General features: G+C 41.0%; 1 protein-coding gene across 1 annotated transcript in view; it reads right to left on the minus strand.

Annotated features, from left to right (window-relative positions):
• Positions 1-450: 450 nt before the first annotated feature.
• LOC144031564 (CDAN1-interacting nuclease 1-like) overlaps positions 451-16,285 on the minus strand; it is a 64,199-nt gene continuing 48,364 nt past the window's right edge. Inside the window, exon 12 of the mRNA XM_077538848.1 lies at positions 451-1,318. Within this exon, the coding sequence (XP_077394974.1) occupies positions 1,183-1,318 (136 nt within the window). The 3' untranslated portion in view covers positions 451-1,182. The remainder of the gene's footprint in view (positions 1,319-16,285) is intronic.

Genomic DNA, 16,285 nt, shown 5'->3' on the forward strand with positions numbered 1-16,285 from the left:
AAGGCATCAGTCAACTTTATGGTCATCTTTTTCAGTTTTTACAGGGCTCCACTTGTGTTTCTGTCATTAGTATCCACTCATAAAAGAATTTGAGGTCGTAAAGATGTGCTGCCAAGCAGTCACACGTCTTTCCATTAACATCAGGTGCTCTTGTGTACCTGTGAACACTCACACAGAAGCAAAATATCCTCAGCAAAAACGTTTACAGAGACATTTTCAACCTTCTTTGGGCAATATCAGGAAATATGGTTAGCCAACATCTGCGCTTTAGATGATCTGCTGAACAAGTTCCCATTTTTTAAAGACACTTGGTGATAATTTGGGGTCTGTCAAGTAAAAACATGACAAACAGTCATTGGTTCAAATATGGGGATGTTTTCCATTACTTTCCTTTGGGTCATTTAAAGTCTTTCAGTTCTGGAATGCCAGTCGCACAAAACCAGCAAGGAATTTCAAAATTAATGACATTTTAATAAACTTCACAATTTCTAAGATGCACTGCAACACAGATGTGGAAGATGACAGCATGTCCAGTTTATAAATCATTCACAGAAACAGTCCATAAGATGAATTAATAGAAATCTTGAGAGGAAATTGATAACGTGGAGCAGGGAGGAAAAAGGGTCACGGTGAGGCCGTGGCCTTAATCAGCCGCCATTCTGTTCTCCCGTTTGGAGAGTGACTGAGAGGGCACTGAGTGACGCAGGTGTGAGCCAGGCGTCCAACCAGCCCCCCCAGAACCGCACCTCGCTTATCTGCTTACGGAACGGAAGAGGAAGGAGTGACAAAGGCCAGGACTCTGGGTGTGATAAGGAAGGGCCTTATGTCCAAGATCTGGTCCTCCATCACACCACGCCGTCATTTGAGAGAGGCCAACCGGGGGACAGGAGTTGACCAGGAACCGGGAACGGGAACCTCTTCAAGATGGAGCTTTTGGTGGCTATTTGCACTATGTAGCAAAAGCCAAGAGTCAGGAAGGTAGTGGCAGACGGAGAGTGAGGGTCAGCTGGAGTTCAGGGTAGCAAAAGTTTCGACTCCAAGCAGGAAAGCTAAATTACTTCCGGATTTCGGCGTCTACCCCGGTGTGACTGTTCCTACCCTTCCTGCTCCGTCACCGTCCACTCTTATTCCTTGCGTCACCACCCAAATGTATTTTCTTACTTTTTGTCCGCGACTGGCTCATCAGTCCTGCTTAGCGGCGTGTCCGAGGACCACGATGTCCGTAGGGAAGCAGTCTTTGAGAAGGATACCTCGGTCTCTCTGGCAGTCCAGCTCACCTATAAAACCGTACCAGTAGATAACAAGCCCAGGTCCAAATCTGAGGTACAAATAAAAATAAGCAAGAGTTGAGTTTTAATAGCAGTGAGTCATAAAAGCTGCGTCATGACAGCATGATAGAGAAAATATGATAAAAGGCATCATTAAGTCCTACGAGATAGAAAGATGCACGACCAGCGAGTCTGATCTGTAAGAAATAAGGTCACACAGTCTTTGATCACCATCCAGAAAACTGAAACAAAAAACCCTGCTGTCCTGCAAGATAAATATCTCTCTAACAGGGTGATACACACTTCATCACATTACAATGGCAGGGAAATAACAATAATAAGTGAAATAACAAAGCAGCAGAAAGGCCTCCGGAACCTGTCATCGGAAGCCTTTGCAATATCGCAGAGCACGCAGAGTTCAGCGCAAAGCCTCAGACTTAAATGGTGCAAGTGGCGGTTAATGTTAGCCAGTCCAACAGAATCCAGCTGTTTCATTCACATTTGCTTTGAAAGCCCCGCCCCCAAAAAAAAAAAAAAAAAAAATGGTGAGCTGTGCCGGTCAGTAATGAGTTTCCAAGCAGCTGAGAAATGAGATTCAGACTATTTAAACATGAACGACTTCTATCTTTTGATATTCGCCGCAATTCTCGGGCTCTGTCACAACTCCTGAGGGTCGGAAAAAGTGCAGAAGCAGTCAAACTGGAGAAGCTCTTCACCAGGAATGTCTAGGGCTACCTAAAATAAAAGGACGCTAAATCATCTTTCAAGCGCTTTATTGCACCCCAAAGAATCACCTCTCTCAGCCTCACGGAGATCATACGTTTTTCTTTGAATGCCGGCTGCCACGCATGAAGACATGTCACAGTTGAACTCTGAACCGAGAGCACCTTCCACGCAAAACGCAGGATTTGGGGGCGCTGACAGTGCAGCAGTCCCAGACACCGTCAACAGTTAACACCGTTGCGAGCCCTCCGGGGACCCGGACAGGAAGCGGGCAAAAAGGGCCACATGGCGCTGCACAAGTTCAGCTCCGAGGTAAAGTGCATAAAAACTTCAGCCGGGGCCAAATTCACGTTGAAATACAGCCTCCCAAACGCCCTCCCTACGGTGTGGTTTTAATATCAACTTTGGGAATCTTTTGTATGATTATGATTTATAAGCACTTACAAGACACCTACATGGTTGACCTTACAACTTCAACAGCATATTTTAATAGCATATATTAAAAACACCCCTACTGTTCCAGCACATGTGACGGCTTGTGTATCCGTGTACAGTCTGGTGCCACATTGACAAGGCCTTGAGGTCGTATTCTACTTACAGACGCATTAAAAATATGTCAGGGTATAAGCACACCACCCCGTTCCCATCTCCTCCCTGAGAGGCCCAAACAGCAATGCTTGCTCCTGTCCTGCGTCCCATCCCTGCATTCTAACTTTTACTGTGTGTGATTTACGGTGCTGTATCTATGGGCGAGCAGGCCCGGAGAAAGCACACAGATGCACGCTGCAAGTTCACCGCAATGTCACACGCATACCTCAGCCTCTCAACACTGCAGACCAAGTAGGCCCCCCCTCATTTCCCTAAAGTCCCACCGTTACCATGCTAGACGGCAATAACGTCTGCTGGGTCTTAATATGGAAATGTTATGGAAACAAAATGTAAACATTTACATTAGAGGACTTTTGAACCGGGGGTATGCTTCTTCTTTTTTATTCAGCTGCTGTTCTGTACGTAAGGCCAACGGTGCGGAGGGATGGAGGGGTAGTCTACGGAACGCCGAGGAAAGGGGGCTGCGGCGAGCGAAGGGAAAGGTTAGAACTGTACATCAACAGATAAGACGGCGAAGGACGATACATCACGTCCCGTGCCTGTCAAGGGGAGGGCGAGCACAAATTGAAACACGCAAAATTATCAACACCAGGGGAGCCATGTCACCAAGGCCTTTCCATACGCTGAAGGAAAATAAATGGACTTTGAATTGTGCTCAGAATGAATCCTACTGGGATGTTGAGGTAAGAAGCAGACACTGGGGATTGAAACAACAACACTGAGGGGGGAACGGAGTGGTCAGGGGCCACGGCCGAGCTGGAAGTCAGCACGATGAGATTGTAACTCAGAAAGTGTGGAATCACAGATGAAGTACTGCAAAAACACAGAGTGCATATATCGAAAGAGACTATTCTCACAAGAATCTGGCAGGCTTTTGGACTAACTTTCCAAACATTGTGACGGGATCCAAAAGGGATCAGTTTTTATTTGCTTGTCAATTATTCAAAGAATGCTGAAAGGTATTTCAATGATTGCCAAGCTTTTTTTTTTTTTTTTTAGGTGGAGTTTGGGGAGGACCATTTGTCTCATGAATTCTATGATAATAAATTACTTTTATGTGTATGTCGACGTCACATGTCATCTGTTACATATTGTATATTTACACATTGGGTCCTGTAGAGGAAGTTGTGTCTTGAGGTGAAACATTGGTGAATGGAGTTTAGTGCCAAGAATATGTGTGACTCAAACAAGAAATTTGCCTTGGTATGTCGGTACATACAGATACCTAAAATTGAAACTAAAATAGTGCAATACTGAATCAAGTAATTGAGTATTTATGATAAGCCTCCACCTAAGAATAAAGTCTTAATATTGCCTTTCTAATTCTTGAGACTTTTAAGGATCAGCTGATAACCAGACTCAAAATTCGAGAATTATAGCAACAACAAAAACACCAAAAATGTTTGGGTTCGGGGGGTGTCACTTCAGGGGCTTTGTCCACAGATGCTAATAAGGGCTGAGAAGTTTCCCTTCTAACCTCTTGTGAGAGGCGGCTGAGTGAAGCATGCAGTGCAGTAATGAGTAAGTGAATGTGTGCTGATTATATACGCTGCATCTTCCAATAAACACCTGGCTATTATACATAACTTGTTTGCAATTCCAGAAGGGGGGTGTACTTGACAGGCCAGGGCGCAGATCTGTCCTGCCAGCAGTGCTCCAAGTTGGTGTTAATGAGGTGGTCCACATATAAAGCAGGTGCTAAGCAGCTAACTATGGGAGCTTAATGAGCGCTTGAACATAAAAGCAGTGAAAGCACAACTTTCCACACGTTGGTAAAATATCGTGGCTGTTACTCTATTCTAAAAATCACGGTTAGGTACCTTGGTTTTAAGGTCATGATTAGATTTACATTTGGTATCTAACGTGATATTTCAAGATAATATACAGAATATGTTGATAATACATAACTTATTTTTTTTTCTCCAATGGTCACTAATGGTATTCACAGAACTGCCAACCTATAGAAATTCACTTCCAGAAAATGTTCTGAATATTCATATTTTTAAAAATGTGTGGACCCAATTTTTTTTTTTTTTTTTTTCATGCTACTGGCCACATTCATGTGAATATTTTTAAAGACAGAACTAAAATAAAAAACAAATATCACTCACCACTAGCTATGCATAAATGAGCCATGGCTGTTTGTTCTATTCCAATGGGGTATATGCCACGGAAGAGGCGGGACTTCCGACTTCCGTGATTTTGCACATGAGTTTTGTTCCGGTCCGGGTTGCGAACACACAACCGAGGGGCACAAAGTCGGAAGCACAAGTATTTTGACGCAGTCCACACGTCGCAAACCGAACCGGAAACAAAGCTAATATGCAAAAACAGTCCCGCCTCTTCCGTGGCATATACCCCATAAGTATTAATTATGACAGTAATGACACAGTGCAGAGTTTTGTCAGCACACAGTTATTTGCGCATTATTGGACATAATCTGTCAGTGAGGCTTCACTTTGTTCTGTTACCCTTGTTCCTCACCACTTATATGAACCTCTTCTTAGTTTTAAGCTATTGTCAGAATCGTCTGCTACAGTAGATTTCATTGCCCATGAGTCGATACCACGTCACTGGGGCAACCAGCAGAAGAACCCCACATCTTTGCAGCATGTAGTCAAACAATAGCAATTATCTATAAAGTATTTTTGCTGCTTTTTCAACCTGTTTGAGCAACAATCATTCATCGGTTTTATCGCTGTGATTATATTTTGGACGTTTAAGGTTCTATAAAATAATGTTCAAGCTGACCTAAGCAGGACATAATAAAACATGTTTTCATTGCTTGTTTAGACACTCAGGGAGGAGAAGACTGAGATGCACATACTTATTAAAAGGTCAAAATAGCCCTAAAGCACTTGGACAAGGTATTTGACACTCGTACATTGATACTGTATCAGCAAAAGGTGTTTGATGGACACACCAAAGTTCATTCAATTTGCCAAATTCAGCTAAGAAAAGCTTCAAATCTAACACAGGGCCAAAACATACCAAGCAGCTTGATGAATCACCAACAACATTAAGATGGGATCACACTCTTTTTAATAACACTGACAATACATCATCCACAGAGTTATTTCAAACAAATCCTGCAGCAATAATTTTGGCAGCCTGCGCCTCCACCTGAGTCCTCTCAATAAAGGCGTCTTTATTTTCAGCATCTATACATCAGATCACAAGGAAGTGCTGCCAAACATTATAGCTTAAATCTTTTCTTTGCTGGCTTAAAAGCAAGTAAGATCCGTAAAATAACAGTGAGAACTGACTGGGTGAGAGCTATTGAGGTGCTGGAGGATGCTGAGAAAGTGGAAAAAGATTGGAGGAATGTCATTATGGATTCAGCAGACATGAACATGGCTGTTAAAAATAGTGTATAGTAAAACTGTGTCAATTTGGATGTCCATTTACACAAAAATAGCATTTCTTAAGCTTAAAAGTGGAAAAAGAAATTGAAAAAGAGGTCTCAAGAAAGATAATTTCTGACTACAATAAGATCTTCATTACATCTAAAAGCTAAAAAGACATCATCTAGGAATACACAAAAAAAAAAAAAAAAAATGCCTCTTTCAGACAGACATCCTACAAATAGTTATTTGCCAGTGGTTTTTATACAGAAACCTATGACATCACCAGTGCCAGTGTCTGCAGTGGCATACAGCAGAAAATACTTGTTGATATGATTGTATTCAAACATATATATAATCTGCTTCCGTCCACATGTGGTCCACAGGCCGCTAGTTGCTCATCCCTGTTCCAACGTAACCGTACTCCTACTAGTGTAAAATTTTCGGCGACTCGAACCATCTCTGCTTTCAACACAAAAGCGCAGGAGAAGAGCGTATTAACTACAGCTGGAAAGTTGGCGGGGTTACTTCATCCCCACTACTCTCTGTCAGTGTTGTTCATACAGAATAGTGAAACGGGAATTGATTTAAAAAAAAAAAAAAAAAAAAAGCTGGCTTTTACAGGCAGTTTGAAAGAGGCTAATAATGGTGGAAACAAAATGTACAAATTTCTACTGTGTGCAACTAAGTGTACATTACAAACATCAAAATATAACCCCACATTTATGTTGACAATGATATCAACGTATGAATACCAGCAATTCAATTAACCCTAACTCACTAAAGATATCTCGACACTTTAGTGTTTTCTGTTGCAATGGTATGGAAATAGAAGGTGAATGGTGGATGTGCTTCGTCTTAGCCACTTCTGGAAGTGGAGGGAATGTTTTTTGTTTTTTTTCTTCTTCTACATGGAGGTATGTTTGTGTATTGTGCTGATGGGTGAGCATGTTAGGTGTGATGTGTGTGGCTCGGACCGAGTGCTGGGAATTGCATGTTTCACTAATGTATACTCATCTGTGAAACTTATCAGTGCCAAGACAGATACAGGAAGATTACCAAGTGTTATCTAGTTGGCTGGGGTCAGGGCATACTCCACCTGACCTAGAATTATTATTTTATAATTTGCATTATATCGTTAAAGTTTATTTTTCAATAATAATAATAATAATAATAATAATAATAATAACAATTTTAATAAAACACTGAGACCACTATTTCAATATGACATACTAACAAATAAATACTAGCTATAAAGCTTCATTTTAGAGGTGACAATTCATTACACAAACCACACTGGAGCTGAGAATATAAGAATCCCTCATTTCATTTTTTTAAATGAACCTTTGACCTTTGTAAACCCCACAGATGCTCAGGCACACTCCCACACTCCCTTTTTTTTTATCTCGCAATTGCAAATTATCACTTTCTCTGACCCCCCAGTGTGCCTGACAAAGCTGCCATTACCTCCGTCACCTTCTCGTACTTACCTTAAACTCTTATCTCACACACGCATGCACGCACACAGTTTGACTGACCCTTTACCAATCAGTTCACTGATAACCCAATTCACACATTTGGGCGTGAATAAGCACATAGCGATCTTATAATAGAATGACTTATGTGGGGATATTTGATTTGAGTTGTAGTCCATTTTGGAACTGTGAAATCCTTTAACTGCACATAGTTAAGGCCAAAATTTGACATACTTTTGTCATACAAAAAAAAACTATTTGGAAAACGGGTGTGTTATGATTGGTCGTGTGTGGCAAAATAATTGAAAAAGTTATCTTAGCTATAGTGATAAATATTTACTTTATCTTTTAACACAACTCTATACAATTTTAGGCTCAAAGATACCCATTTACAAAAAAATAAATGCACTTTAACTCAAAATGTGCCCCTCAGAGATAACTGCACTGTGTTTGTGTAGCACTTGTCCTTTGAAATCAAGGTGGAATATCTCCACTCAACTACGCTGCATTTGTTCGGTCATGCTGCAGGAAAGTTGTCCATTTATGACATTTAAAGTGAAATTACATTCTCACATTGCTGCGGTCCAAACTGAACACAACAATTGCGGTCATCAAATTAACATGAGAGACTACTACTACATATGTTAAAATTTAGTATTAAAGCACACTAAAATTGAATATCTTATATGTAGACGGCAACATTTGAACCTATAATGCTAGCAAGACCTCATCTCTGCGACCTGATCTCTTCTCTTCTCTTACAGTGACTCCGCATCCTGGCTAATCACCACCTACATCATGAAAATGGCTTGATCCCTACAGTTATGACACGCTGAGTGAGAATTCATTAACACCTGATGCTGATATTATTAAAATGCTATATAAGCGATCTTGCACAAGTGTGATACTGCAATGATGAGAGGGTAATAATAACTGCACTGCAGCGGCCCGACATGCCCTTCTGATATCTAATATGTCCAGTTAAAAAAACAAACGTATATTTGAATTTCTCTGAAGCTGAATAGTCGCCATAGCGCTAATTCGACGAGCTGTTCACAGAGTCCCTGTGGCATTGGACGTGTTGCATGTCTCTGAACCTCGACATGGAGAAGAGAAGCTCCCCATGGTGGGGATCGGATGTGCAGACAGAAAGGAGCGCAGTGCCAAGGGGATACATGCTCCTTTAACCTGTTATTGTGAACCCCCAGCAGCCCTTGCTGATAATTGCCTCCCGTCTCTCGGGACAGGCGGTCAGAAGAAAGGCACAAGGACAACCATTTTGGGACGGCCTCACCTCCTCGTCCCTGCACTGCCCTGGTCCTAATCCTGCCCTTAACCCTGGCGGCGAACATGTTTTCAATTTAGGATGCTCCCCCGCTGAAGCCGTGGCCCTAATCAACAGCAGTTTGTACTGTAACCCTATCTGGCCTTGTGAGGGCAGCGTCAGGCTGACCGGGCGCCTGCAAACCTGATGTGTCCAGCTGAGTGTTAAGTGCGTGCATGCGTCGATGATATTGTGTGTATATGTCAGGTCACAGGGTGTGTGCCCGATACGTTCACATATTGCTGTGATGTGGACATAAACACACGAATCACGCTCGATAAACAGTCCAGCAGACGAAAGTGCTACATAATTAGACACTCAAGATTGGATGTCCCGTTTAAAAATGTCAAAAGCTCGTCCTAAGACGTAGCCTGTGTCTTTGCAGCCACACAACACAGTGTACTGCATTTTGATACAAAAATAAAGGGTACATTTTAATGTGGTTAAAGGTTGAACGTGAAGCTTTAAATTTGTCATCTTCACAACTACCATTTAGAGTTAAAGATAGTACAACCAAAATAGAACCGTACCGTTTGTAAGGAGTGGGTAAAAATTTGATGAACAATGCATTGCTATACTTCCCCGAGCAAGTCAATATTGATTAATCAAATTCCCTCCACAATTTATTATCAATTCAGCAAATCCTCTAAATCAAATCAAAGGAAGAACATATGCAGACCTTCGAAACTGCCTGATGTTGTGTGTCTCTCAAAACCAAAGTCGTCCAAAAGATTTTGTCCAATTGTGAACAAATTAGAACCACCTATACGAGACACAGGCAACACTGGATTGGGAGGAAATTTAGTTTTCCATCACTGAATGTGACGGTGAGGTTGAATGCCTCACCATAATACACCAAACCAATAAGTCAACTCCACAAAGTCAGAGCTTGACCAAATGTGTTGTTGTGCGATTACAAATCCGTCCTTAAGAGACTCATAGGCACACCCTATTGGCATAAATCTATAGAAATGAAATAACTGCGGACATTCTGATTTTACTTCAATCTTTTGCACCGTTAGAACCTGTTAATTGCATCTTGTGGCTTCAATTAATTTATAGTTATCTACTGTCTCGAAGAAACATATTTCACTTTATTCCCAGCAAACCACAGTATGAATTTCTCTGGTCTTTACTGAAGGCTAACATGAAATTTGGGACTGGTAAAGCAGGTGTGAATGTTTGTTGTGGAGGGCCTGCTGGCCTCTTCGTCCACCACCCAAAATTAGAGCATGGCCTCTAACGTGTCCCTGGGGTGGGGGGGGGGAGAGAAAGAGAGAGAGGGCTAAAGAGAGAGAGAACTAAAACAGGCCTGGCTTTTGTCCAAGTCAGCACCTTTGGAAGTGCAGTCGTGTTACCGCCACTAAATCAACATGTCAGCACCCGGCCTAGTAAACTTCTTCACCCAGACTCCACTGCTTGCAGCTACCCCACACACCTAATGAAGTGGTGTGAATGCCCATCTGTCTGGCGGGGGGGTCCATACAAAGAAGGTCGAAGAAATACATACATTTTGTGTTTTGATTTGAACTGAGGACCGATGCAAAACAAACTGGCTATTAGTGGGTTACGCCACCCGGGGCTGTCGGCCTTGGCCTCTGATTCCGAACTGTCCCAGTTTGAGGGGCAAGGTTGGGGATGGACACGGCCTGGGGGTTGGCACGGAAAGCTGTGTGCTTACTCTGCACTCTGTTTACATTCCTGAGGGTAATTTTAGCCCCAGGGGGTGGAGGAGGGAAGGGGGTCTGACATGTCTTTGGGGCCAGTGAGTAGTTGACGGTCCAACCAGCGCAGTGGCGGCACCTGGACTTGTGGGTGGTACATATAAAAAATATTTAAATAATGACCCCGGTCAAACAATACACTATATTTTATTTTTTTTTTAATGTAACAAGGTGAATTTTAAACTTTTTAAAAAGCCACTTTGGTCAAATTTAAGACCACTTATTACGTAAAGCAGATCAATGAGTGAACGTTTTAAGAATATTTGCTCAATAATATAAATATTGAACACCTTTATAGACTCTAAAAAAAATTCAAAAGACATAATATGGGGTTTGCACCTCTCCAATAAAAGACAATTCAATATGCAATAAAAAAATAAAAATAAATACAAATTAAATCAGTTTTTGTTACAGCTCTAAATATAGTGGCAATGTTGTTATTGTGTATGTGGTATTTTTCCCGAAATTCCAGTGGGTAATTTGGTGGTTAGTTACCGCTTTTAAAAATCAAATTCAAAACAGAAGATCCACAGACACCCTGTATATAATGGAAATAGTAGTAGGCATTGCTGCACCCACTCTGTATTAAGTGCAAAAAGATGGAGAAGGAACAACAGAACTCTGGCAGAGTCAAACAAATAAACGGAATGGCAAGGTGACTATTCCAGCACTTGCATTGATCAGTTGGAAAGACACAAAGCAGCACAACACAAGATTTCTCAATCTCAGCCTCAGGGAGGCTGATCTGTTTACTCAAAAACCAACAAAAGGTGTTTCGAGGAGAACAGACCAACCACAGTGTCCGTACAAGGCGGTTACATCCTTTTTGTTTTCACAAAATTTAAGGGTGCAAATCTAATTTCGTTGTAGTTTTAAAAAATTTGCTACGCAAACAAAACAATAATCCCAGCTCAAGAGTCGCCTGCTGGGATTTGTCTCTTTATTACTCCCAGCTCTACAAGTCCCCTCAAAGGCTGCAGAATGTCTGTGTGTTTACAATGTTCCAAAGACAAGGAGGGGGGCGCGGGGGGACTGCATGAGGGGGGGAGAACGCGACGACGAGCGAGAGACAGAGCTTATCGAAACTAATTAGGCGAGGGATCGGGATAGAAGTTAAATAGTGGGCTACATGTAATGAAAGCAGCCGTGCGGGGGACACCGAGGGGTCAGGCCCACACCAAACAGTGGTCCTCAGGCAATCTGGTATTGATTTTCACTCGTTTGGGGATGAAGGTGGATGGTGGTAAAGGGAGGGGGGGAGTCAGGGGGGAGTCATGTAGCAAAAGAGAAAGAGAGTCAAAGACAGATGCTCAGCTAGAGTCTAAGGGTCTTCTGAGTTGTCAACTTGACAGTTTAACCCCTTTTGGAGGAGCGCAAACAAACCAGGGGATCTCTTGGGCTGACAGCGTTGATCTGTCATAGCGATGACACTGCAAAGCCCCACACAATGCCCACATAGGAGAGGAAGGACTGTGTTATGTGTGTGTTGGTATGGCAAGCATGGGTAAAAATATGCAAACGCACATTCCTTAAGCCTCAGAAAATAGGACTGTGCAACACTTGGCGTGATGCTAATACTCAGGATTTGTTATTGATTTGACTTTGCTACCAATACACGCCCTCTAATGCAGTATAATTATGATTTTATTAATCTCACTACGTTAATTTTGTAACTGTGTCTGGGGCCTACCGTGGATGACCATATATTTAAGGTGTACATTTTAAAACTTTTTTTTTTTTCCACTGCATTTCCCATGTTAAAAAAAAATCTATACAAGATAATTTCATATTTCCAGCATGCAGCATTCCTAGACAGTACGTCCAAACTCCGTTACATAAAATTTAGTAGGAAATTATAGAATGAGCTAATTTTGATAAGACTGTATTTCACCCCTGTTGATCGCCAGTGGTGGTGCCTAACAACATATTTCCTTGTAGTAGTTATATACGTACCTGTCCTTGTATCACTTCAAAAACACAGTATGTATGAATACACAAAATAAGTTTGCCTTCAACTTTTCTAAACACCATATAAATAAATGAAAAATAAATCTACATAGGGACAAAAATAAATCCTACCGACCCCCCAAATTTGTTACCCCAAATTGCGGCCTTTGCAAATTGCATTCTACTACATCGCCAAGTCAATTTGGATTTGAATAATTATTCAGCACTAATTTACAACATAAAAAAGTAAAAAAAGATCAAATAAAATAAAATAAAAAATCATATGACCTAAGAACAACATTTTTGCTACATTACCCATCCGCCAAAAAAAAAAAAAAAAAAAAAAAGTTACCCCAAATTGCAGCTTTTGCAATTTGAAAATTGCATTTTACTACATTGCCAAGTCAATTTGAATTTGAATAATTGTTTGGCACTAATTTACAAGTAAAAAAAAAAAAAAAAAAAAATTATATATATATATATATATATATATATATATATATATATATATATATATGATCTAAAAACAACATTTTTGCTACATTCATTACATTAAACCCCCCACAAAAAAATGTTACCCCAAATTGCAGCTTTTGCAATTTGAAAATTGCATTTTACTACATTGCCAAGTCAATTTGAATTTGAATAATTGTTTGGCACTAATTTACAAGTAAAAAAAAAAAAAAAAAAAAAAAATTATATATATATATATATATATATATATATATATATATATATATATATATATATATATATATATATATATATATATATATATATATGATCTAAAAACAACATTTTTGCTACATTCATTACATTAAACCCCCCACAAAAAAATGTTACCCCAAATTGCAGCTTTTGCAATTTGAAAATTGCATTCTACTACATTTCCAAGTCAATTTGAATTTGAATTATTGTTCAGCACTAATTTACAACATAAAGTAACTCTTCAGAAGAAGCTGAATGGAGGTCTTGCCACAAGCACACAAATGTCAATGCTCTTCTCTTCTCACTCAAGCACCTTCCTTTTCATGTCCTGAGTCCTGAAAGACATCGCTTCCCTTCTAGGACTCTCATTGCTTTGTCAGATGGCTGCAAGGTACTCCATTAGCTGCGCCGAGCACCTCCCAAATCAATGCAATACTTAAAAAACAGATACACACCCAAAAGGCTGTGCATGTCAAAATTAGAGTGGCCCTTATTGTCCCCATTAAGGCCTCGGGAACGCGCCATCGTGACGGATGCTACGGGGTCCCTCACTTGTCAGGAGTTGTCAGACAGATAGTGAGTCAGGACACACACACGCGCGCAGTTGACAGGTAATCCGAATATCTTCAATTAGCCCAATTAGGGATGTCATAAACAATCCAATAAGTGCTGGAGCAACACAAACAGATAAACACACGCACAAGTGCACAGGCGTACACACCGCAGGGTCTACAGGGTATTAATGAGAAGGGTAATGGGTATATCAGCGGACGCTTGACTTGTCTTTTGTTTCAAGAATGAGTGTGTGCGTGTCTATGTGTCCCCATCTAGAGGGCCCCTCCCTTGCGTTGCTCTCAGCTGTGCACTGCTGGCTGCTACCTGGTCACTTCAAATTGCGCCATCTCCTTTCATTAGCACATTGCCGGCTGAGAATCTGAAAGGCCGTGACAAAATTCATTTGAGACGAGTGGGAGCAGATTGCCTGAAGCAGGTGCTATAAGGGAGATAAAACAAAAGCAGCACCTCTGTGCACGCGCGCGACACTGTACGTGTGCCCCGTGTTTTCAGTTGGTGTGTGTGTGTGTGTGGGTGGGTGGTGGGCGCTTTTCCCTGGTCTTCACATTTGGTTCTTGTCCTGACTATGGTAAATGGATAATGACATATAAGTGCTTTTAGGGGGTTGGAAAAAAAGAGAAAGAACGGGATTGGCCCAGTGCACACTTTTACAAAGCTGTGGTGAAATCTAAATATTGTTTCTAGTGTGACTAAACAGGCAACGCCTTAGCAGCGAGGGGATGTGTGACAGCGCTAACATTGTTTGATTTGGTCTCCCCTTCATATTATCTTATCGCAGTGCAAAGGTGACACCCACTCAGCTTTTGTCCTCAGACTGTTCCATCTATACACACATTTCTTTAGGCGCAGAGTGTCTGACACGTTTCGGCGCGAGCTAATCTTGAAAAGAACGATTTCACAAACACGAGACCCGAGTGGCGTTTGCATCAATATTTGAACAAGGCCCCGGCATCAACACCGCCGAGATCTCATTTGCAAAGGTTCTGAAATGGCACTACATCAAGCAACAAGGCTGACATTTTCAGTGCGGCCCTCAGAAGCATCTCTTTGGGTTTTCAGGGCAACCTTGGACCAATTTTTGGATGTCATCGTTATCTCGAGTGGTATGGTATCAAGACGCCAACATCAAATATGATACTGTCACTTTCCAATGGCAAAACATGTGCGCAATTAACTAGTTTTACTTTTTAATGTGATGTGAAGCTCAATACCCTCCACCTTGCACTGTCAACCAATGACACAGACGCAACAATGCCAGTAGTGGAGGAGATCATTGTGATTGTATTTTAATGAACCAAGTGTTGATGACTGAAGGAATGCAATATTTTAACACTGTGTTTTCTTTTTTACAATACAAGGATCAATTTCACAGAACTACTGAGAACATGTTTCAGATACTAAGATTGAAAAATTATGACGACGTTCAGAATGGAGTGGATTATCACTAACTTTGAGTTACTTTTAATTAAATGATCACTACATTGACGAATAAATGTAAGATTTTGAGCTGATGTTTGAAAAAGAAAAAAAAAACTGCTGAAAACATGATTTATTATGCCCCGTATTTGGCTTCACAAAGCTGACAGTTGACAGTAAAGGTGAATGGAGCAGATGGTCGTAACTTTATTTTAATAAACTAAGTCACAACAACCTTGATAAATGACCACAATGTGAAAAGTGATTTCACAACTGACGCTTTACTCCGTGCATTTTTGCATTTTATTTCATTGGTTAATGAACGCAATTTAACATGTTAGCTTTTTTTTTTTTTTGTATATTGTACTGTGCCAAGAATATTACTTTATGCCAATATATTGACTATTGTATAATTAACTCATCCTGATATTGGCATTATTGTTGGCAAAATGTTGCAAAATGCCTCTCTTTTAATCTATACTCAATCATTTCAAAGCCAGCACCTACAACTACCTTCCTTTTGACTGCTTTCAGGACGAACCTGATCTTAAGTGACGTCTGCAACGCAACGCAAAGATAAAAGGGGGCAATAAGACAAAGAGAAGAGCCATCACTGGGAAGTTGTAATGGGAAATTGCTCTTGGCAACTATTTGTTCAAGCACCAGATTTATTTCGTCTTCATGCCAACCCGACGATCCCCCATTGGAAAACAGGGCAGGTTCCCCCTAATGAGTAATCTATTTCCAAGCAGTCGTGTCTGGGCATGACAGTTTACTGAGAAGCTTGAAGAACTGGTAATTACCAGTGTTACAGGGCAATTAATGCATATTACACTGCGGCACTCATAGCGGTGACTGTCAGCTCCCCAATAAAAATGAGCACTCTTCAGCTAAAGGGTGACATTAATTGGGCCCTTAATGACTATGCAGAGGAACCAAGCCAAATAGGAACAAAACAGTGGAATCACTTTGACTCCGGCAGAGGGCTGGAAATTGGACTAAAAATGAGATTAATTGCTGTTGGGGGGGGGTATAGCAAGGGGAAGGATGGGGGAAAGAGGTTGGAATTATAGGGTGCAGAAAGAGTAAGGGGTGGTCATACAGATGACAATTCAATTAATTATTTTATAGTGGATTTTCTATCCAGACCATAAGGCTTAGGTTCTATTTT

Source organism: Festucalex cinctus, chromosome 12, assembly GCF_051991245.1.
Source record: "Festucalex cinctus isolate MCC-2025b chromosome 12, RoL_Fcin_1.0, whole genome shotgun sequence".
Classification (NCBI taxonomy): domain Eukaryota; kingdom Metazoa; phylum Chordata; class Actinopteri; order Syngnathiformes; family Syngnathidae; genus Festucalex; species Festucalex cinctus.